We start from the raw sequence: 22,033 nt of genomic DNA, 5'->3' as shown, positions 1-22,033 counted from the left end.
GAGGTATTGATTTGCAAGTCCAAGTCCTGTGCCAATAAGTCAAGAACTTGCCCTGAATGTTTGTCTAGGCGAAATCCTAAGTGTAGCTCGACTTGAGAAGTGATTATAAGCTCTCACTGATCCCAATTGAAACTTGAAAACATCCATAGCCTACCAATGATGACATCCTTAGTCAACCCCGTTGAGCCTTAGCCCTTATTCTTTCAAAAACCATGATATAAACCTTTATCCATTCTAAAATTATCCTCTCTTGGCACTCTATCTTTCCTTAGCACAAGGCAAAATCATAAGTTTTGGGGGGGGGAGACGAGGAATGCAAAAGTGATAAAAGGTAAAAAATGAAGAAAAGGAAAGGTAAAGAAACAGAAAAAGAAAGAAAAGCCAAAAATTCAAAAAGAAAATGAACAATGTAGAAGAAATGAAGGGATTCAACAAAAGCAAAAGATGAAAGGCATGGAAAGATTAGAAAGGAGAAAAAGGATTGAAATGAACAAGAAAGAGTGACAGTGTGCTTCTCTAGACCCTAAAGAAGAAGTAAATGACTCAAAGAGTCAAGAAAATATGTGCCAAAATGAAGCAAATGAAGTGCTTAAGGGAAGATGAAACCTTCTTAGACCAATATATCCTACCTGAACCAAAAGCCTTCATTAAATTCCTACAAAAGCCCTATATGATCTTGAGTTGAGTGAGCTTACATTAGTGGTGACTCACATAAGGGGCAAGCTTATGGTACTTAGACCCGGACTTGTGACCTTCCTTTGAGAGAGGTGAGTGTATTTTCTACAATCCTCGTTCGGAATTATACAATCTAAAAGTGAGGTTTGCTTATGGAGAGTTGAGGAGTATGAGTTTGGGTTCCACAGCGACCAATGTAACAGAAAGAGTTTCCTTGATGAGTTGAGTCAACTCTTGATGCTTTTGTGTCGCACTATAGCCATGGTGCTAAAAAGTTGTGTATTGTTGATAATGCATTTGAATTGAGGGTAATTGTTAGTCCCAATTGATTCTTAATGAGGTTACTTTAGGACAGCTAAATTTTCCTTTCTTTTATCTTAAGGAGGTGGGAATTACTTTGTTTGCTTGAGGACAAGCAAAAGCTTAAGTTTGGGAGAGTTGATACCTAGGGATTCTAATCTAGTTTATGCTCCTTTTTGCTTGAGTTTTGGACTAATATGTGTACAAGTATTCCTCAAAAGCTAACTTGTTGTGCTTGTTTGCAGTGTTTGGTAAAAGGGACAAGGATGTCATAACTAGCTAAAAAAAGGAGTGAAACCTGCACAAGTTCAAAACCAAGTCAAAGCAGCGCTACAACGAAAAATCCATCGCGGATGCAGAAGACCCACCATGACCGCGGTCCTTTTATCGCGGTCCGTGGTGGCAAGGATTTAGAGATTTGTCATTTTTGGAATTCAAGCTACCGCGGTCCGTGGTGATATTATGCGGCAGCGGTGCCTCCACCGCGACAACGGTCAGTTTACCGCGGTCCGCGGAGAAGGAGTTCAGAGAACCTGTAGTTGAGACAAATATTGAAGACTCCGCGATAGATTTTATGCGGCCGCGATAGCCTCACCGCTGCACCGCTCCATTTTTCGCTGTCAGCGGTACCTCCGTTAGGGGCATTTTTGTCCGAAAAATTTAGCTGTGTATAAATACTTTCTTTTCAGATTTTTAGGTCATCTTACGTTAGCTGAGCACGTGAAGCGCCGTTTTTGTCTATTTTGAGTAATTTTGTAGATTACTTAGCAATTAATCTTAGTCTCTTATCTTATAATTACAATTTATGTATTATTCTTCATCTCAATATATGATTTCTTCTTCAATTATGAGTATCTAAACCCATTAGCTAGGGTTGTGGCTCAACCCTAGTATGAGTATTTAATGGGTTTCTTGTTTTAGGGCTTAGATGCTTATGGGTGATGTATATTTGGCCTGGTTTATGCTTTCTATGTTGAATTAGTGGTTGCAAACACTAATTTGTGCCTTTTTGACTTAGGCTCTTCTTGAGAAAGAGAGACTAAGTCTAGGAATTTCAGGCCAACAAGGAATTGGGGTGTATTCAAGAGATTGATATCCCCAATTAAAGCGTTAAACCTAGAGATAGTAATACCCGACTTGAACCAATATTGTTTGCACAAAAAGAACACCCAATTGGGCTTGAGAAAGCCAATTACGGAAAAGTCACTCAAACTACCGAGATGTATAGAGTGAGTAGTTTCGTGTATTGGCTATATCACGATCCCAACTATAACATTATTGCCCTAAGTTTGAGATCCCGTTAGATACTCATCTAGGAGAAAGTCACTTCCCTAGTACCTCTTTACCCATTTAGAAAACCCTAAAAAAATATCCATTTAGCTTAATTTCTTGCATCAATAGTATTAAATTTAGAAGTAACAAACAAACAAGAATAATTGGAAGTGCAATCAAAAGCACTACACATTGCTATATTTGATAGGAATCCAACTCCAAATATATCTAGCTCCATGTGGATTCGATCCCGACCTTCTCGGGTAAAAGCTACATCGACTACTCTTGCCACTCTGTAGTGGTATAGGGTTGGACTCGATCAGTAATCATCAACCACGACACCTTTTCCCCTCTCTGCGACTGAAGTAGAGGCGCGATTCGGCCTGGATGATGAAGGACCGCCCAAGACAATGACGACAGTATTAGGGATATATCTCTCTGCCACACTAGTCTGTTGATCGCTTACGACAGGCACAACCTCTACTATCGGGTTGACCTCTACAACCAGGTTAGCACCACTGTAAACTTCAGACACCGCCAAGGGAGGGTCGCCCCCTAAAGATGCTTCAATTGGAGGAGCCACTTCTAACTTCACTCATCGTCTCTTCGACGAGCCCTCTCCACTATTATCACGGGAAGATTCGCCCATTGAACGGACGGTAGGAGCCGGAGTCTCAGGTCGAGGAGTTGCCTCCGTGGGCACGGCCCCGGTCGTAGGAGCAGATTGGGTAGTAGACCTCGATGTAGGCCGGTAGCAGCCCTTGGCGCGGGCCGGGTAGGAGGTTCCAGTTGACGGAACGCAAGCAGAAGGGCCCTCGCCCTTCGCACCCTTCTTGTCAGCAAAGAAAGACATTCATACTATGACGAAATCGAACTATAAGGCAAAGAAACAACATTTGTAGCGGGCCAACTCACCAATAAGAGGCTTACGCCCATATCTTTCATAGAAGGATGCCCACTAGCGAACCCCCATTGTATGGGGAAGAATGGCATTTACCCACTCACGGATGTCGTTGACTGGCGGGGGAGGCAGTCTTTGGATCCGAAAGTAAAAACAAATTAGCAATGTCACCTAAAGAAGAACGATCGACCATACCTCGAGAGGACACACAAAATTAACAAAGGAAAACTTACGTGCGAAGTTCCACGTCTCAGGGAACCCTGCTGAGTCCGCAACAAGGTGCTCCGTCTGCACATAAAAATAGCTTTCCCAGAAGCGGTGATTATCCTTATCGTCCATCTTCACCACCAAACTCTTTATTCCTCGATGGTGCATGTGGATCATCGTGCCTCAAATAAATTGAGGGGCAAAAACATTAAAAGCTTGTATGTGTACGGCGAGCTCCACATACTTGAGAAGCATGATGAAGAGCTTGTATGTGTACGGTAAAAGCTGACCCAGGCACATTTCGTAGAAGCGGCAGGAATCTATCACTAGAGAGGGCAGAGGAAGCGTATACCCGACAACAAAAGGATACGCATAAAATGCGCAATACCCTGGGCAGTGCAAATGTACAATGTCCGTCCCCATTACTGGCACCATTTTGATATGGCTTGGAATTCACCATCTATCTTAAGCGCAACTATCGCCGCTTCATCAATGGTAGAGGGTACAGGTTTCGATTCCTTTCCCGCAAGGCTTTTGAAGTCAGTCCATAATTTCCCCGGACGGGGCAGTATCTCAGCCACCGTTGGAGCTCCCTCACATTCTGCCTCCTCCACCCCCTCTCCAAGAGGAGATGCATAATTTTCTGGCACCGGAGATTCGGCGGACTTGTCAGTCTGGGAAGAAGAACCAGCCATTTCCCTAAACTTGATCGACATAAACAAGGGTGATGGAAGAAAAGAGAGGATGTTCACGTGAAATTCTAACGAAAGAAGAAGTATGAAATACTGAAGAAAGTGGAGGTTTGCAAAATTCTCAGATGAACGAAAAGCGTAACAATCGAATGGTGGGTTCCCCTATTTATAGGAACGCAAATGTCCTGAGCGGGAAACCCAAGAGCCGCCAACCAAAAAACTGAAAGGGCATAGGAAACGATACGGTGCCTGGGAAACGTGTGCCATAATGAAGCATAATAGGTAGTCACGATGTTTCGGATCAACGCAACAATTCAGCTCCGCACTAACGCAACGGTTCGATGGTACCATTGAAGCGTCATGTCACCACCTCGACCTAAGGATCTTGTTCAACGCGTAATGTTCATATTTCTCCTAACTTTTGAATCAACAAAGTCCGCCCGTTTAGCTCTCCAAGAGGCGACCTCGACGGATAGAGGGACTAACTGTATAGGTCAAAATCTGGCATAAGATGGTTGTTCTTACAAGGAATGATAAGGGGCCGACCAAGCCGTAATCACGCCCACGAGGCATGATAGTAAAGAGCACCTCGGCCATTGCCGGGGTCAAATCGTCGAAAAGCTTACATCGTAGAATGAGCGTGATGTTTGGACGAGCGATGAGGGGCATAGTCATAAGAAAGCACGCCGGTCAAAGACCATTGAATAAAAAAGAAAATAGCTAATATATATCTATATGGGGAGCTGAGACCAGACAAGGGGGAGTGTGGCTAGCCATGATGAGGGAATCAACAAAGGAAAATCTCTCTCTCATCAATAGCTCCTTCTCTTCCTCTCCATTGCTTCCATGATTGTGGTGCAAGTCTGTCTTATATGTAAGCTTATCATTCACATCTAATGTATGATCATTATATCAAGAAATACTACATATTCATGTTCTTCTTTGATTTTCGTATCTTATATATTTAAATCTAGGATTAATTATGTTTGGCTAAGATTTACCTTCCATATCTCCAATAATTAGTTCGACAAAAGGGTCTTATACTTTTTGGTCAAACACCATTAACTCGTATTCTCGATTTCAAACCTCTTACTTAGAAAACTCAGTTTTAGTTTAAGTCACTTCATTAATCATATTGCTACACTACATTAGGGTTAAATGCTAAAAGGAGGAGAGAGCAAAGGCTAAATACGCAGAACGTGGCAAATCAAACTTGTCGTAAAAGGACACCTCAACCGAGATTAGGAAAGTCAAAATCTTTAAAAAGTAAAAACATTTAATGAAAAAGATTCCAGCGAATCAGAGACATTTTGATGATTTCTAGCTATTGCTAGTGTAAAAGGGCAAAGGGCAGCCCGACGCATAAAGTATTCCACGTTTACGGAGGATTAGAGGAAAATTCACACTCTGAAGGCCCTAATGCAAGAATTAATAACTGCTTCCACGGCTCGAACTCTTGACCTATGAGATATGGATCACGCGGAGATAACTTGATTGTTGCTCAAAGGCCCCCCTTCTTTCTATTGCTGGTCAACTGCAAATAAATTTCCACCACCCAAGCTATTTTTTTGTTCTTCAACCACTTCACCTTAAATCGAGTCAAAACTTTATATATTTAAAAAATTGTTAAATGAAAATGTGAAATTTATTTCTTACAAGTAAAAAAGTGGATCAACATTTTGCTTTGAGTTTTTGTTTTGGGTAAATAAGCAATTTTATTACCAACTAAGAGAAACACAGTGGCTCAAGAAAAAAGGAAAACAACAAATTGGACTACCCCAGATTTGCACTCCGACTCTACTCAGTCCACCATGTCAAATATCCTACAATCCTTACAAGACAGGATAAAAGTTCAAAGTATTTATTCTGGTATTCAGCTTCCTACACATACTGATTTTCACGAATACCTCTTAGATGATCATCTTTATAATTCCTAGAGGTTGTCTTCTTTTGCTCTTAAACACCACTAAATTCCTCTCTTGCCAGATATAATACATAGTTGCTCCCAAAGTTATTCTGTATATGGTAGCTATTGCACTCTCCCCTCTGCGATTACTTTTAAGCCATTGCATTTCCTCAATCCACTCCATAACATTCGTTAATATACCTTGCTATTCCAATAGCTTCCCCCATTTAGATACAACACATATGAAGAATAGATACTCAATACTTTCCAATGTTGCCTGGCATAAAGGACATGCCTGATCCACTATCATTCCCCAATGAGCTAGCCGATCCTTTGTATATAACCTTCTATGAGCTACCATAGTCACTATGACTAGCCATTTAGGAGATCCTGGGTTGTTGCATATTAATCTTCTCCAACTAACCTTTGTGTAATCTCCAAGCATCTTTAGATACATCTGTTTGATTGAAAATGAGCATAGAATCATCAAATCTTCTTTGGTCATACCAGCCTCCTCAATATATCGCTTAGCTTTAAAAACCTTTTGTATCATCCAACAAGCTCGCTTGGGAAATTTATCCCATAGCGGGTCTTCTCTCCCATAATATATATTAATCCACTTCACCCATAATATATCTTCTTCTTACTCAACTTCCATAATAGCTTACACATAGCCGCTTTATTCATAGGTGAATGTTCAGAAGATTTAGCCCTACTGCAGTCTTTGTAGACATGGTTTATCCCAGACTAGTAATGCCTTTTTGGAAGCCTCTATGTTCCCTGTCCATAGAAAGGTTCTGCAAATCCTCTCAATCAATACAATAATCTTCTTTGGTAATAGAAACAATTGAGATCAATATATTTGAATTGAGAAAAGGACAGACTTTATTAATTGCACTCTACCAGCATAGTAAAGTAATCTTGAAATCCAAGAAGTTATCCTGCCAATCATTTTATCTATCAATGGTTGACATTGTATAACAGATATGTTTAACCAAAAATATTTTTTTTGATCAAAGTCTAATTTTAGAAGAAAACGGGTTACTGATAACCAAGTTTTGCTTTACTTTCTCAATGATATCAAAGGAAAATAACAAGAATAACTAAGAAAATAATTAATTGCAAAGTCAAAGTAGAAAGTTTCGAGAAAGCAGAAAAGTAAAGTGTATATTTCAATATTGACTCACATATGTCTTTACAAATAGAATTTTGTGCCCTTATATAGGAATATACAACAGTAATGAGGTTTCCCCTATAATTTGGGTTAATTATGGGCACTGATGATATTGATTGCCTATTATTTTGGATTCTTATAACTGACGCATTTATCGATGTAAATGCCTTACATCCATTCCGATTCTCCTTCCTTATTTCCTTCCGGTTCATGTATCTTTCTTTTTTTACTATTTATTCATTCCTTGCCAGCTGTTAGGCCCGGTATCGTCTCGGGGGTATTCTTTCTCATGCCTTTTTTTTTCTATCAAATAAGATTTCCACGTGTCGCTATATTATTGTTCCACATGTTATGCCATGTCAGCAGTCTAATATTCTACGTGTAGTGCTTTTTCACTACCAATACAGATAGTCCCCCCACTTTCTTGAATATTCTCTACTGAATATTCGGGGAAGTGGAAAGTTTTTTACGGCGGGAATTCTCTGTCGCCGTTTTCGAATGTAATCATACCCTTTGTTCATCACTTTTATTTAATGATCATGACACGTGGCTTTTATCAACTGGTCCTTCAGTTCTTCAGCGTCTTTTAGGGGTTTCCTACAACCGCATCAGCCACGAAGTGACGGTTCCATTATGACGCTTCATAATGACCTCAATAGTCGTGTCTTCTTATAAATACTTCACCCTTTTTTTCGATTTTCTAAAGCCTTTCCTTCTTTTTCTTGTCTTACTCCTTTATGCATCTTTTCTTTGTGTTTCTTTGGTTAATCATGTATTCCCCTGATCCTCGCAAAGTTGTCATTGTCGATGAGTTTGCTTCCTCCAATGTACCTACTAGAAGTAGAAGAGGTGGTAGATTGCGTAGCCTTGGTTCTATTTCTAACCATGGTTCCCCTTCTCAAAGTAGTGCTGCCAATCTGTCTTATTCTAGAACTAGGGCTTCTGCAACCCCAAGATATTCTTCTAAAGATAAAGATTTAACTGAAACTCTACGTGAACCCACTGTTGATGAAATTGTTCATCAAGAGCTATCCTTTGTGACTGATAGTGAATCCATGAAGAGTCAACCTTCTTCCATGGCTGCTTCTCTTGATCATTTTGATTGTTACCCAACTCTGATTACTATTGGTATTCTCGCTCTTGTTTGAAGATAATGTAATTAGAGACCTGACTTCCCAATTTTAGTTCCTGGTATCAACTAAAGAATAACTTCATACCAAACTGGCTATTCCTTCGTTTATACATATCCTTTTACCTTAGGCTTTAAACCTCCTATTGACGTAGTAATTATTGAGTTCTATCGTTACTTCAATGTGAGTTTAGGACAGATAGGTCCTATTATTTGGAGAGCTTTTGCATGCCTCCGTTATTTGTCAAACTTGGCTTCTATGTCTTTTACTTTTCGTCATCTACTCCATCTTTACTCCCCTAAACTATTTCGTGAAGAAATTTTTTCCCTTGTGGCCAAAAGTAAAATAGTATTAGTTAGCCCAAAGGATGATAGAGATCGAGGCTGGTATGCTCGCTTCATTGCTGCTCCCACTAGTGCTTTGGCGGGTAAAGAAATATGCCTTTTCTAGAAAAGTAGAATTTTGCACGTAAGTATTTACATCTTATCTTTATCCTTTCTCAAAAATGATTCTCATGTGTACTCGTGCCTACTTTTCCAACAACTATGGAAGTTTTTGAGGAGATTCCCAACTTCCGTTCTTGGGTAGGAAAGTTACTATCTGTTGCCCCTGGAGAGAAGATCTTGGAAGTATCTCTCGCAGAGATTTGGGTGGAAAGTTAAGACACACAATACTTTTTCCCGCTTAGTATTCTTCTTTTTCTCTTTTTCTTATTTAAGAGTTTCTTACCATGACTTTTTTCTTTTGTTAGGATTTCCTATTCGTGGTGTCAGTCCCCCTTCTGTTTCATCTGCAAGACTTACACTGAGTCTTGCTCAAGAAAGAATTCTGAGCTCTTCTTCAAAGAGGAAGGTTGATGGAGCCCGTGGCTCTGAGGGAGAAGAAGAACCAGAGGAGGTTTCTTTAGTTCGTAGACCTCGAGTTAGGAGGTGCGCTATTTTCGACGATGAAACTACCCCTCCTTCAAGCTCAGTTCCTCCCAGGCCTTTAGATGAACCAGAAAATGCTCCATTACTGATTTCTGATGAAGAAGTGAACGATCCCCCTGCTTCTGCTGAACAACTGTTTGTCCATGGCTTCGAAAGTGAAGATGCCTTTGAGCCCGTTTCTGAGGAGTTGCGCCTTACCTTTTTTCCACCGTCAGTTCTCGATTATCCTCAAGTCCCCTTACCTGAAGTTGCTGCTGATGCTCCCCCGTGACTGTTTTCACTTCATATGTTATTTCAACTGCTACCGCTTCTTACATGGAAGTTGATCCTTTCAGTATCAAGAAGGTGATGAAGAAAATTGTTGTTGAAGTTCCTGAAGGTGGGAATTTATTGAAGAAGTCGGGCCAAGCCGACGTGTGGCTGGAGCCTTTACTAGGCCCCATGGAGAAAGCAAAGTTAGAGAGTCACAGTTCTTTGGCTTGGATGAATGATATTGTTCATTCATCTCTGAAGGTTCGAATTTTGATTTTACTCCTTCTTTCTTCCCTTTTCATTCTATTAATAACCTTTTTTCTTCCTTTATAGATCAACTTGATAGGCACAGAGTTCATGAAAAGAATCGTCCATGATGACTAACAAATTGCTGATTCTCGTACTAAAGCTGACAATTGGAAAGAGCAGTTTGAAAGGTCTTCAACGGTTGAAGGAAGTGTTGGCAGAGGAGAAGGATGCCTTAGAACAACAAATGCATGTGATCGCTACTGAATTAGCAATTGAAAATTCTTCTTCAAGCCAAGTTGGTAAAGATAAGGATAACCTTAAGTCTTCTTTGCTGAGCAGCTTTCAAAGGCAACCGAGGAGATAAGGAGTCTGAGGGAACTCCTTAACCAAAAAGAGGCTTATTCAGGAGAGTTCGTTCAAACATTAACTCAAACTCAAGAAGACCTCCATGCCTCTACTGATAAGTTTAAGTTCTTGGAAAGTTCCCTTACTCCTTTGAAGGCAGTTTTTGATGCTTCTAAAACAAAGAAGGAGGAGTTGATAACTGAAATCGATTAGTGGGAGAGAGATTATGAAGCTCTTGAGGATAAGATGTCACTTGAAGTAAGTAGAGCTTTTCTGAATAATCGCTTCGAGACCTTAATGGAAGCCAGTCAGGAGGGCTTTGCTCTCAACGCTGAGATTGCTAAAGCTAAAGAGGCAACCGAAAAAACTCAGCAAAGTCAAGACTTTCCTTCACCTGAAGATGGAATTCCCGAGGGTGCTCCTGGTGAAGCTGCTATTCAAGGCTCTTCTTCTCAAGCTGATCTCCCTACCTCCGCCAATGATACTCCCGTTTTTTATGTTCCAGTGGATGATGACTCCTAGTTTTTCTTGTTTTTTGATGGTTTTATTTAGAACTTGTTGATGGAAAGTTTCCCTTTTTTTTCCTTTTAGAATAGTGGTTGGTTTGCCCTATCTTGTTTTAGGGTTTGAAGACAAACGTATGCCTTTTAATATATATGTTTCGGCTTTCCTTTCCGCCTATTTTGATGTTTGAGTTTTTGTTTCACCCTTTGACATTTAGTTTTGCAGTAAAAATGCTTTATTATTCCGTGATTCTGATAGACACGAAATTATAATAAAAGAGGGCCCTTTTATAAGCGACACTGATGAAGATGACGTATCTGTAGACATCAAAATTCTAAGGGATCAAGCCAAATCCTATATTAAAGATACTACAGACTCTTGAAATCCTATGAGTCTATTAGGGTTTCTTGGAGGTTACTCTACCCTAAACCCTAACTCATACCTATATAAAGGAATACATATTTCCTTGAAGAGGTATCTCAAAATCCCATAAAATCTTGGGATATTCACAAAGAGATTAAAATATGGCCGGATAGTTCTTGACAATCAAATAGTTCAAGAAGCTGGAGATCAATTATATCCCCAGGAGGTCTGCATCATCCTACATTCAAGAAATATGCGGCTTAAGCCCTCAAATCGTAGAGATAATCAGGAGAGAAGAATCAAGGGATAATCAGAATTGTACTCACAATTGATTAGTAAAAATATTTTTATCTTATTTTGTGATTGCAGTTTATTTTTCATATGTTGAAAATTAGTTGCAAACAAATTAGCAAGCCCAGTGGGACTAGCTCTGCCCTTCATCTCTTCCTCCTGTAAATCAAAAAGTCCAAGTTTCAAAACCATTTGTTGCGATGATTAAGCACTTCAAGTCTCGTCTTCAAGTTTTGGCAAACCTACACCCCGGCAAACCTTGAAGTAGGGGACATTTGTAGACATCAAAATTCTAAGGTATCAAGCCAAATCCTACATTAAAGATACTACAGACTCTTGAAATCCTATAATTCTATTAGGGTTTCTTGGAGGTTACTCTACCCTAAACCCTAACTCACACCTATATAAAAGGATACATATTCCCTTGAAGAGGTGCTCAAAATCCCATAAACTTTTGGGATATTCACAAATAGATCAAAAAATGGCCGGATAATTCTTGACAATCAAATAGTTCAAGAAGCTGGAGATAAAATATATCCCCAGGAGGTCTGCATCATCCTACATTCGAGAAATATGCGACTTCAGCCCTCTAATCATGAAGATAATCAGGAGAGAAAAATCAAGGGAGAATCAGAATTGTACTCACAATTGATTAGTAAAAATATATTTTGTGATTGCAGTTTATTTTTCATATGTTGAAAATCAGTTGCAAACAGCCTCATCTTCATATTGGTGTAAATATATGAAAGAAGTATAAAAAAGAAATAATTTGAGGAAGTCTTATGCTTTGAACTTTCAAACTTTGTACATTATTCTTTGTTTATGTAATACAACAGTTACATCTCTTTCACAATTGTTCCATTTACAATAGGTTCAAGAATTTTGGGTTTATAATTTTGTGACTAAAAACTCATAAGAACTTGGAGTACATCTTGGATCCATTTGTGTCTTTTTTTTTGAGTTTCTTCAAAGATTTTTGAAGGCTTGATTTTTGGCTCTTAGGCTGATTCAGGCTTGAATTCCGACATTTTGTCTTCTTGCCTTTTGTCTCTTCATATATATATAGTCCCCCAATGTTAGAGCTTTGAAGTATGAAATCTCGACCACTGGATCGTTTCTTCCTTTAGTCCATTCCCTGAAAAGGAAAATACACATGGGACTCGAAAGTATATATTTAGATGACGACTGCTTAACCCCTTTTTTTCCAACAGAAGGGTTGTAACCTAGACTGGGTATAATGCGGTATTCCTCGTGTCTTTTGGGTCTAATATCATCATTTGGCAAGGGTTAGCTTTTTCCTATCATCTAAAATGGTTAGTATATTTAAAAAAAGAACAAAACTAAACCATATTCGAATGATACCTGACCGGGGGTCCAAAACCTTTGATTAGAAGTAATACTTCTTTAAATGAACAACATTCCAATTTGATGAGAGTACTTTGCATTCCATTGTTTCTAGCTCATACACACCCTTTCCAGCAATGCCTCGAATTCTATAGGTCCTTCCCAATTTGGACTCAACTTTCCTGCATTGACAGCTTTTGTCGATTGAAAAACCTTTTTGAGGATGAAGTCCCCAATATTGAAGTATCTAAGATGAGCTTTTTGGTTGTAGTATCGCTCAATAGTTTGTTTCTGCGCTGCCATTCTTATTAGAGCCGCATCTCTCCTTTCTTCAAGCAAATCTAGATTTATTCGCATCTCTTCCTCATTTGATTCTTCAGTTGCTTGGGTATATCTTGTACTTGGTTTACCTATTTCCACTGGAATTAAGGCTTCAGCACCATACACAAGTGAGAATGGAGTCTCTCCCACACCTGTTTTTGCTGTCGTTCGATAAGCCCATAAGATTCCTGGTAACATTTCTGGCTACTTACCTTTTGACTCATCTAATCTTTTCTTCAAGTTATTAATAATAACTTTATTTATCGATTCGGCTTGTCCATTAGCCACATGATGGTAAGGTGTTGAAGTTATCCTTTTAATCTGCCAACTCTAAAAGAATTCTGTGATTTTTGCACCTATGAATTGCGGGCCATTATCACATACGATTTATTTTGGAACTCCGAAACGACATACAATATTTCGCCAAATAAAGTCCGTGACTTCCTTCTCCTGCACCTGCTTCTACCCACTTGGTAAAATAATCTGTTAATACTAATAAAAATCGTACCTTTCCTTTGGCTTGTGGTAGTGGACCCACAATATCCATCCCATATTTCATAAAAGGCTATGGTGAAATAACTGGATGTAATAGATCCGCTGGGCGATGCATGTTGTTGCCATATCATTGGCATTTGTCGCACTTGGCTACAAAACTTTCTGCATCTTCTTCCATTTTTGGCCAATAATATCTTGCTCTAACTAAAGTTTTTACCAAGGATCTTCCTCTTGCATAATTTTCATAGTGTCCCTCATGTACTTTTCTCATCACATATTCTGTTTGAGAAGGTTCGAGACATCTTGCTAAAGGCCCTCCGAACATATTTCGATACAGGTTGCTACGAACCAAACAGTAACGGGCAGTTTTTTGTCGAAGTGACTGAGCCTTTTTTCTTGTCTTCAGGTAAAATCTTGTATTGTAGAAAATTAACGAACTCGTTTCTCCAATCCCAAGTTAAATTATTGAAATTTACCTCATTTTTATCCTGATCGAGTGCCGAATGAAAAAAATGTATTACGGTAGTATTTTCTTCATTTGTTACTTCTGCAACAGATGTAAGATTAGCCAACGCCTCTGCTTCCGCATTTTCCTGCCTGGGTATTTGCACGATTTTCCATGATTTGAATTGTTTGATTAATTCTCGTGCCTTTTTCAAATATTGCTGCATCCGTGCCTCTCTAGCTATATAAGTCCCCTGCATTTGATTAAGTACAAGTTGTGAGTCACTTGTGATTATAATCTGCTCTATTCAGAGTTCACATACCAATTCCAGACCTGCAATTACAGCTTTGTATTCTGCTTCATTGTTAGTAATGGGATGACACTTTATTGCTTGCCTTATGGTTTCTCCTGAAGGTGGGATTAGAACAATACCTAAACCTGCTCCTTTAACATTCGAGGAGCCATCAGTAAATAGGGTCCAAGAACCCGAATTAGATCTGGTGAATATTTGCAGTTCTTTTTCTGCTTCAGGAACTATCCCTGGGCTGAAGTCTGCCACAAAATCTGCTAAAACATATGATTTTATTGCAGTTCTAGGTTGGTACACGATATCATATTCACTGAGTTCTATAGCCCATTTGGCTAACCTACCTGATAGTTCTTGCTTATACAATATATTCCTTAAGGGGTAAGCAGTCACTACAGAGATAGGGGTGACATTAAAAATAATGCCTCAAATTTCTAGATGCCATAATCAATGGTAAAGAAAGTTTTTATAAGTGAGGATATCGAATTTCAGTATCCAATAAAGATTTTCTAACATAATAGATCGGAGATTGTTTACCTTTGTCTTCATGTACTAATACTGCACTTACCGCCATTTCTGATACATCGAGATAGATGAATAGCCTTTCTCCATCCTTTGGTTTAGCCAGTAGCGGTGGATTTGACAAGTATGCTTTTAGATTTTTGAGTGCTTGGTTACATTCATAAGTCCACTCAAATTGGTTTTGCTTTTTTAACACTGAAAAGAACTTAAAACTTTTCTCCAAAGATTTAGAAATAAATATTCCCAAAGCTGCTATTCTACCTGTCAACCTCTGCACTTCCTTTTTGCTCGCGAGTATGTCTGGTATTTCTTCTATGGCTTTAATATGTGCTGGATTTACTTCAATACCTCGATTAGAAACAAAGAAACCTAAAAACTTACCTGAAGCCATGCCAAAGGCACATTTTTCGGGATTTAACTTCATATTGAACTCGCGGAGAATCTGAAAAGTATCTGACAAATGCTGGATATGATCCCCTGCCTGTGCTGGCTTGACTAGCATGTCATTGATGTAGACTTCCATAGTTTTCCCAGGTGTTCTTGAAACAATTTTGTTACCAATTTTTGGTACATGGCTCCAGCATTCTTTAGTCCGAAAGGCATGACTTTATAACAGTAAGTTCCCTTGTCTGTGATAAAGGAAGTTTTTTCCTCATCTAAAGGATCTATCTTTATCTGATTATATTCTGAATAGGCATCTAAAAAACTCAACAACTCATATCCTGTAGTAGAATTGATTAGTTGATCTATGTGCGGTAAAGGAAATGAGTCTTTAGGACACGCCTTATTTAAGTTAGTATAATCCACACAAACTCGCCATTTCCCATTCTTTTTTGGTACTACTATAGTATAAGCTAGCCAGTTAGTATATTTTACCTCTCGTATTGACCCATCTTTTAAAATTTTTTGTACTTCATCCTAGACCACCTGATTTTTTAAGGATCCTTACTTCCTTTTCTTCTGTTTGATAGGTGGATATGATGGATCTTCATTTAGCTTGTGGGTTATAACCTCCGGTGGTATACTTTTCATATCTGAATGTGACCAAGCAAAGCAATCTGCGTTAGCTTGTAAAAATTTAACAAGTTTACCTTTCATTTCTGGGCTTAGCTTCATTCCAATATAAACTTTTCTATCTGGCCACTGCTCAGAAAGTGTGATAGCCTTAAGTTCTTCAATTGTTGTTTTGATGTTTTCATTCTCTTCTGGTTCTTGAATAACATCAGGTCTTGAATCTATATCCGTTTGTCCACTTTCAGTTGAGGTTTGTGCTGTTATGTCCTCAACTAAATTCTATAGTTGCTATTTCTTATCTGCACCATAGTTTTCTATGCTTGAATCCGTCACTGAATTGATGCTTCTAGAAGTTTGCTGATCTCCGCGGATTTGTCTAATCCCCCACTGTGAAGGGAACTTAATAACTTTGTGTAATGTATATGGAACATCATCCATATCATGAATCCAAGGTCTGCCAAGAATCATGTAATATGCCATGTCCGTATCTATTACCTGGAATTTTGTATCTTTGACAACTCCTTCTGCGAATGTGGAAACCACTATTTCCCCTTTTGTAACAATGCTTGAATTGTCGAATCTAGATAAGGTATGTGTTTTGGGAACCATCTTGTCATCAACTTGCATCTCGTTTACCACCCTCAGAAGAATGATGTTTACAGAGCTACCTGGATCAATCAAAACTCATTTCACATTAGTATCATGTACAAGTAAAGATATTATCAGTGCATCGTTGTGAGGGATTATCATGCCATCTGCATTTGTATCATCAAACATTATACTGTCTTCTTCCAAAACTTGGTGTACTCGCATTCCATGGGCAACCGTGACTTTTGATGTCTTTTTTGCAGTCGTATATGTCACACCATTGACCTCCTCTCCTCCGCTTATCACATTAACCGTCCTTTTTGGTGATGGAGTTTTTGGAGGCTCTTGTCTATTCTTCATATACGTTTGCTTACCCTTCTCACTGAACAAGTCAGTTAAATAACCTTGTTTAACAAATGCTCTATTTCACCTTGTAGCAATCTACAATATGTTGTTTTATGACCATGGTCATTATGAAACTCATACCAGAAATCTGGATTTCTTTTGCTAGGGTTTGATCTCATTTCTTTTGGCCACCGTACCTTATTTCCCATACTTCTTAAAATAGCTACCAACTCAGAAGTGCTAATATTGAAACTGTAATCACCAATCTTTGCCTTTATATTAACATTGTTGTCTCGCGCATCTCACTCTTTTCCGAACATGGATGACGAACCCGCGTCTCTATCCCTTGATCTAGAGTCATACCTCTTGTTTAGAGCGCAAATCCCTTCTTATTGGTCCCATGTAAGGTTCATACCTGTTCTTACCGGACCTTTTTCGGTTTCTGGTCGTCTCAAACTTTTTCTTTCATCACCCCTTTCCCGAGTGATAGTGTCTTCTTCTATCCGCAGCTTTGGTTGTACCTGTTGTACATATCATTCCAGGTTGCAGCAGGGAATTCTCGTAAGCTTTCATTGAGTCTCCTCGTGGCTTCTAAGCTTTTTTCATTTAAGTTACTTGCAAACGCCATGGCCGCCCAATTATCAGGTACCCACGGTAACATCATCCTTTCACGTTGAAATCGATCCACTAAATTCTCTGAGTAGCTCCGTATTGCCTTATTTTATTTTGAAGATATCTTCCATCCTCTTTTTAACTTATTGAGCTCCCTAGTGTGCTTTTATAGATGAATCTGCAAGCTCAGCAAAAGAATCAATAAAATTTTCTGATAAAAGAGAATATCATGTTAGTGCTCCTTTCGAAAGTGTTTCGCCAAATTTTTTGACCACCACTGACTCGATTTCTTGCTTGGTTAAATAATTTCCTTTCACGCCAGTTGTAAACACGGTTACATGATCTCGTGGGTTGGTTGTTCTATCATACTTTAAAATATCGGGTATTTTAAACTTCTTTGGAATCGACAAGGGAGCTGCACTTGGCTTCTAGGGCTGTTGTGAATATTTGTCAATATCTACTCCTTTAATCACAGGAGGCACACCAGGTATTTGTTCTATGCGATCAGTTTGCTCCTTGAGCTACTTCTGCAAAGTTAGTACTAAACTTTGTAAATCGGAATTATTTGGTGTACCTGACCTTCCATCATGAGATTTGCTGGGAGTTCCTCCGCTTCCTTAATTAGCAAGTCCTGAGCGTGAGTTTTCTATAGTGACGGTATTGTTTGGAGGAGAAGTTGGTGGCGTAGTTGGCAAACCACTGACGAAAGCTTAAAGGGCATTGTTGACATGTTATGCAATTAGCTGTTTTAATGCACCCTCTGTTGTTTGTTCGTCCCCTTGTTGATCATTCGTATGTGATGTTAATCTTTGAGGTGTCCCCTTCCGGCACTGTCGTGGTGAATCTTGTGGTGAAGGGATTGGTGGAGTTCCTCCCGCTGTTGGTTTAGTTGGTTATTGTTGTTGGCAGTTGATATGATTGTTTTGACAGAAAAGTGAATTTGGAGAGTGAAAAGATTATCATATTTCCGACAACAGAATCAATTTATTTAACCAAAAATATACTTTTTGATCAAAGTCTAATTTTAGAAGAAAACGGGTTACTGATAACCAAGTTTTGCTTCACTTTCTCAACGATATCAAAGGAAAATAACAAGAATAACTAAGGAAATAATTGATTGCAAAGTCAAAGTAGAGAGTTTCGAGAAAGCAGAAAAGTAAAGTGTGTATTTCAATATTGACTCAGATCTGTCTTTACAAATAGAATTGTGTGTCCTTATATAGGAATATACAATAGTAGCGGTTTCCCTCCCATAATTTGGGCTAATTATGGGCATTAATGATATTGATTACCCATTATTTTGAATTCTTATAACTGACGCATTTATTGATTTAAATGCCGTATATCTATACTGATTTTCCTTCCGGTTCATGTATCTTTCCTTCTTTTTACTATTTATTCATTCCTTACCAGCTGTTAGGCTCGATACCATCTCGTGGGTATTCTTTCCCATGCCTTTTCTTTTTTTATCAAATAAGATTGCAACGTGTCACTATATTATTATTCCACGCGTTATGTCATGTCAACAATCTAATATTCCAGATGTAGTACTTTTTCACCACCAATACAAGATAATCTTTTAGAGCTTAGTGGTACCCTAGATACCTCATTGATAGTTCTCCTTTATTGATCCCTACAAGATGCAGTATTTGCTCCTGCACATTATTACTCACACCTCCAAAGTAAATTGAGCTCTTAAGGAGATTTGCATTTAACCCAGAAGCTTGTGAGAATAGTGTAACGCAATCAAACAATAGATGCATTGAACATCTCCTCTGCTAAAAAAAGTAGTGTAACGCAATCAAACAATAGATGCATTGATTGAACATCTCCTCTGCTAAAAAAAAGTAGGTCGTTTGCAAAACTTAGCTGCGCAATCTTCATTTTTGGCATACTTAGGATGATACTTGAATTCAGGCTAATGCTGCAGTATTTTCAATAATCGACTTAATTAAGTACTTCATTGCCAGGTGACATTGGGTCACCTTGCCTTAGGTGCTTTAAGGCTTTTGTATGTACAATATTTGAACTTCTATATGTATATGCATATAAAATATAGTAATAATTTAGATATAGAACGAGTCGCTTACGAATAATTAAAAAATAAAAGTTGAATACAATAATATCCACTTCTTGTTTTTTTTTTTTTTGACTTTTGACTTTTGACGGCACCATTCCAAAAGCTTTACAAATAGAACTAGAAAATATGAAAAATTTCCTTAATATATTTAACTAAGTTAAGGTTGATGCTAGAACTCTTTTTCCGAAAAAGCAAAAAGATTTACTGATATTTCCGTCCTAACTCTCAGGAAACTAGAATGTTAGGAAAAGGAAAAGTATAAACTATTGCCCTACATATTTATAGGCTGGAAATAGGGTTTGCTTAGAAAGGAGGGGCCATGGCTACAGCCGCCGTCTACGAGGAGAAGAACATGAATTATTTGTGGAAAAAACCATCAATTCCCCAAGAAGTAATTATTGATATATTCTCATGACTTCCTGTTAAATTTTTAATGCGTTTCGGATGCGTTTCCAAAATTTTTAACTTACTTGTTTGTTTTTCTTTTCAATGTTTCTATATTGTTGGATATTTTACTATGCCTAATAATATTGAGGAAACAAAACAAGAATTTTAATTCTGATGTCCCTTTCACAAGGGCAAAGAGAATAATGTTTTCTTATGGTGTTCAAAGCTTTTTAATGGGATTAATTATGGTAAAATACATAGTTTACCCATCGACCTTGTACCCAAATTCCTCTTACACACCTGTTCACCCCGGGGATAATATTACACACTCAATATTTCAAAAGTGTGTCAATAACACACCACTTTTGACCTGTCCAAGTAATAGTCTATGCTGTGTATCACATGCGCGTCTCTAAATTAAAAGGACATTTTTAATCACCCAACCCTTTTAAAGATCCGACCCACTCAAATAAAAAACCCAACAATCAGTGCACCACCTTCCCCACTGTTGCACCACCTTCTCCACCATTGCAAACCCTTCTTCTTTGTAAAAAATAAATAAAAATTCTGCCACAGTTACTACAAAAATACTGATTGTAACACCCAAATAGATACACACAAATAACATTTCCAAAAAAACTTCACTAGCCAGAATTTCGCCTGAAACTCCATCTCCGACTAACCCTTCATTTTGGTAATTTTTTTTTTTACAAAACTCAATAATAGTGAGCCAGAAGAAAATAACAAAAAGGAAATTTTTTAGTTCTTTAGTTGGCACAATTGAAAGAACCAAAAAGACCACTTTATCGACAAAATTCCAAAACAAGAAATTGAAAATTTAATTTCTTCTGCAATTCTGCCCTTCTCAGTGACATAACTACCACCAAGAAATTTTCGGAGAAATTTCGAATCTTGAGCAACAACAAAAAAATGGAATAGGAGAAGGTTGAATCGGGGAAGAAGACGAAATAGGGGGAGGGGAGACGAAACCTATGAGGTGGGGAACTAGGAAGAAGACGCGGGGTAGGGGGTTGGGGCGAGGAAGAAGACAAGAGTGGGAGGGGTTATTTTTTATTTTTTAAAATTTGTTAATTGGCATAAAAAGGAAAAAAACTTAAAAATTAGACACATGAATTCTTTATAAACCTTCTGACATGAAATTCTTAGCATTACGCGCCTGTGTTATGTGAAAAATACACAGGTGCCACGTAGTTAAAGTGGTGTGTTATTGACACACTTGTTTGAGTGTGTAATATTATCCCCGTAATGAACATGTGTGTAAGAGGGATTTGGGTACAAGGTAGATGGGTAAACTATGTATTTTGCCATTAATTATTCTACCTTTTATATGGGATAGTTAATCCCATCATTTTAGTGTAAAAGTTATTGCGAGATTAGCTAATATCCCAAACCAAATATGAACTTTATCCCTAAATTATTATTTTTATCTCATATACCATACGACTAAGAGTTGTGATGGGAGTGTTATAAGAGCAATAATGTGAAAGTGTGATAACCCAAAACTTTTAAGAAATTTTTACATTCCTATACACTATATGAAATTATATTACCCTCCCTACTCAAGTTTTACTATAATTACATTTTATATACCCAATTACAATTTATGTACATTTAAAGGGAATTAATGATAATAATTAGTGTCCTAAAATTACTCTAACATATCTTCCACGCCCCCATGTTTCTCTCTCCACATCCCACCCCTTCCCAACGTATCTTGCACAAGAGAACAACAATTCCACCATTGACAACCATTAAAATGCTTTGAAGCTTTGAGTTCGAATTTGGGTTTTCAAAAAACATTGTTTGTTTGGATTGGATGTTGTTGCAAAGAATTGAGAATTATCTCTACGTCTCTCTCTATCTCTCAATCCCAAATTTCAGTAATATAAAGCAAAGGAAAAGAGAGCAGCAATTCCACCATTGACAGCCATTAAAAAGCTTTGAAGCTTTGAATTCGAATTTTTAAAAATCATTATTTGTTTGGATTGGGTGTTGTTGAAAATAATTGAGAATACGGTTTGGGGTTTATATCTCAATTTTGAGGGGGTTTGGTGAAGATTAGACTTGGTTTTGGCTGAATTTAAAATTAAAATTCGAAAAAGAAGATGAAGAAGACATGACATACATTATACTGCAGAAATTGTAGTAAAATTGTAGAAAAATTATATTCTGTTGTATATATATTTTTCTTTTATTTATTTAACTATTGTATGAAAGTTGAACAACATTGTAAAAATTATATTTAAGTTGTATGATATTGTAGTTGTATATAACTGAGTAGAAATAATGTATAAAAATTATAGATAAGTTGTAAATAAGTTGTATAATATATAATTAGCTGTATGAAATTTGTTTTTACTAT

At 37.9% G+C, this 22,033-nt stretch overlaps 2 protein-coding genes across 2 annotated transcripts; both read right to left on the bottom strand.

Moving 5' to 3' along the window:
• Positions 1-11,184: 11,184 nt before the first annotated feature.
• Positions 11,185-13,053, bottom strand: LOC138873010 (uncharacterized). The gene is made up of 2 exons (XM_070151435.1): positions 12,661-13,053; positions 11,185-11,349 (listed from the first exon to the last, which is right to left on the bottom strand). Exons 1-2 carry the CDS (start codon positions 13,051-13,053, stop codon positions 11,185-11,187), a joined length of 558 nt encoding a protein of 185 aa, XP_070007536.1.
• A 424-nt stretch (positions 13,054-13,477) lies between these two features.
• On the bottom strand, positions 13,478-15,147 carry LOC138873009 (uncharacterized). The gene is made up of 4 exons (XM_070151434.1): positions 14,640-15,147; positions 14,118-14,494; positions 13,872-14,048; positions 13,478-13,750 (listed from the first exon to the last, which is right to left on the bottom strand). Exons 1-4 carry the CDS (start codon positions 15,145-15,147, stop codon positions 13,478-13,480), a joined length of 1,335 nt encoding a protein of 444 aa, XP_070007535.1.
• Positions 15,148-22,033: the final 6,886 nt, after the last annotated feature.

The sequence above is a fragment of the Nicotiana sylvestris genome, chromosome 7 (assembly GCF_000393655.2).
Source record: "Nicotiana sylvestris chromosome 7, ASM39365v2, whole genome shotgun sequence".
NCBI lineage: Eukaryota > Viridiplantae > Streptophyta > Magnoliopsida > Solanales > Solanaceae > Nicotiana > Nicotiana sylvestris.
This window is presented reverse-complemented; position numbering and strand designations above follow the sequence as displayed.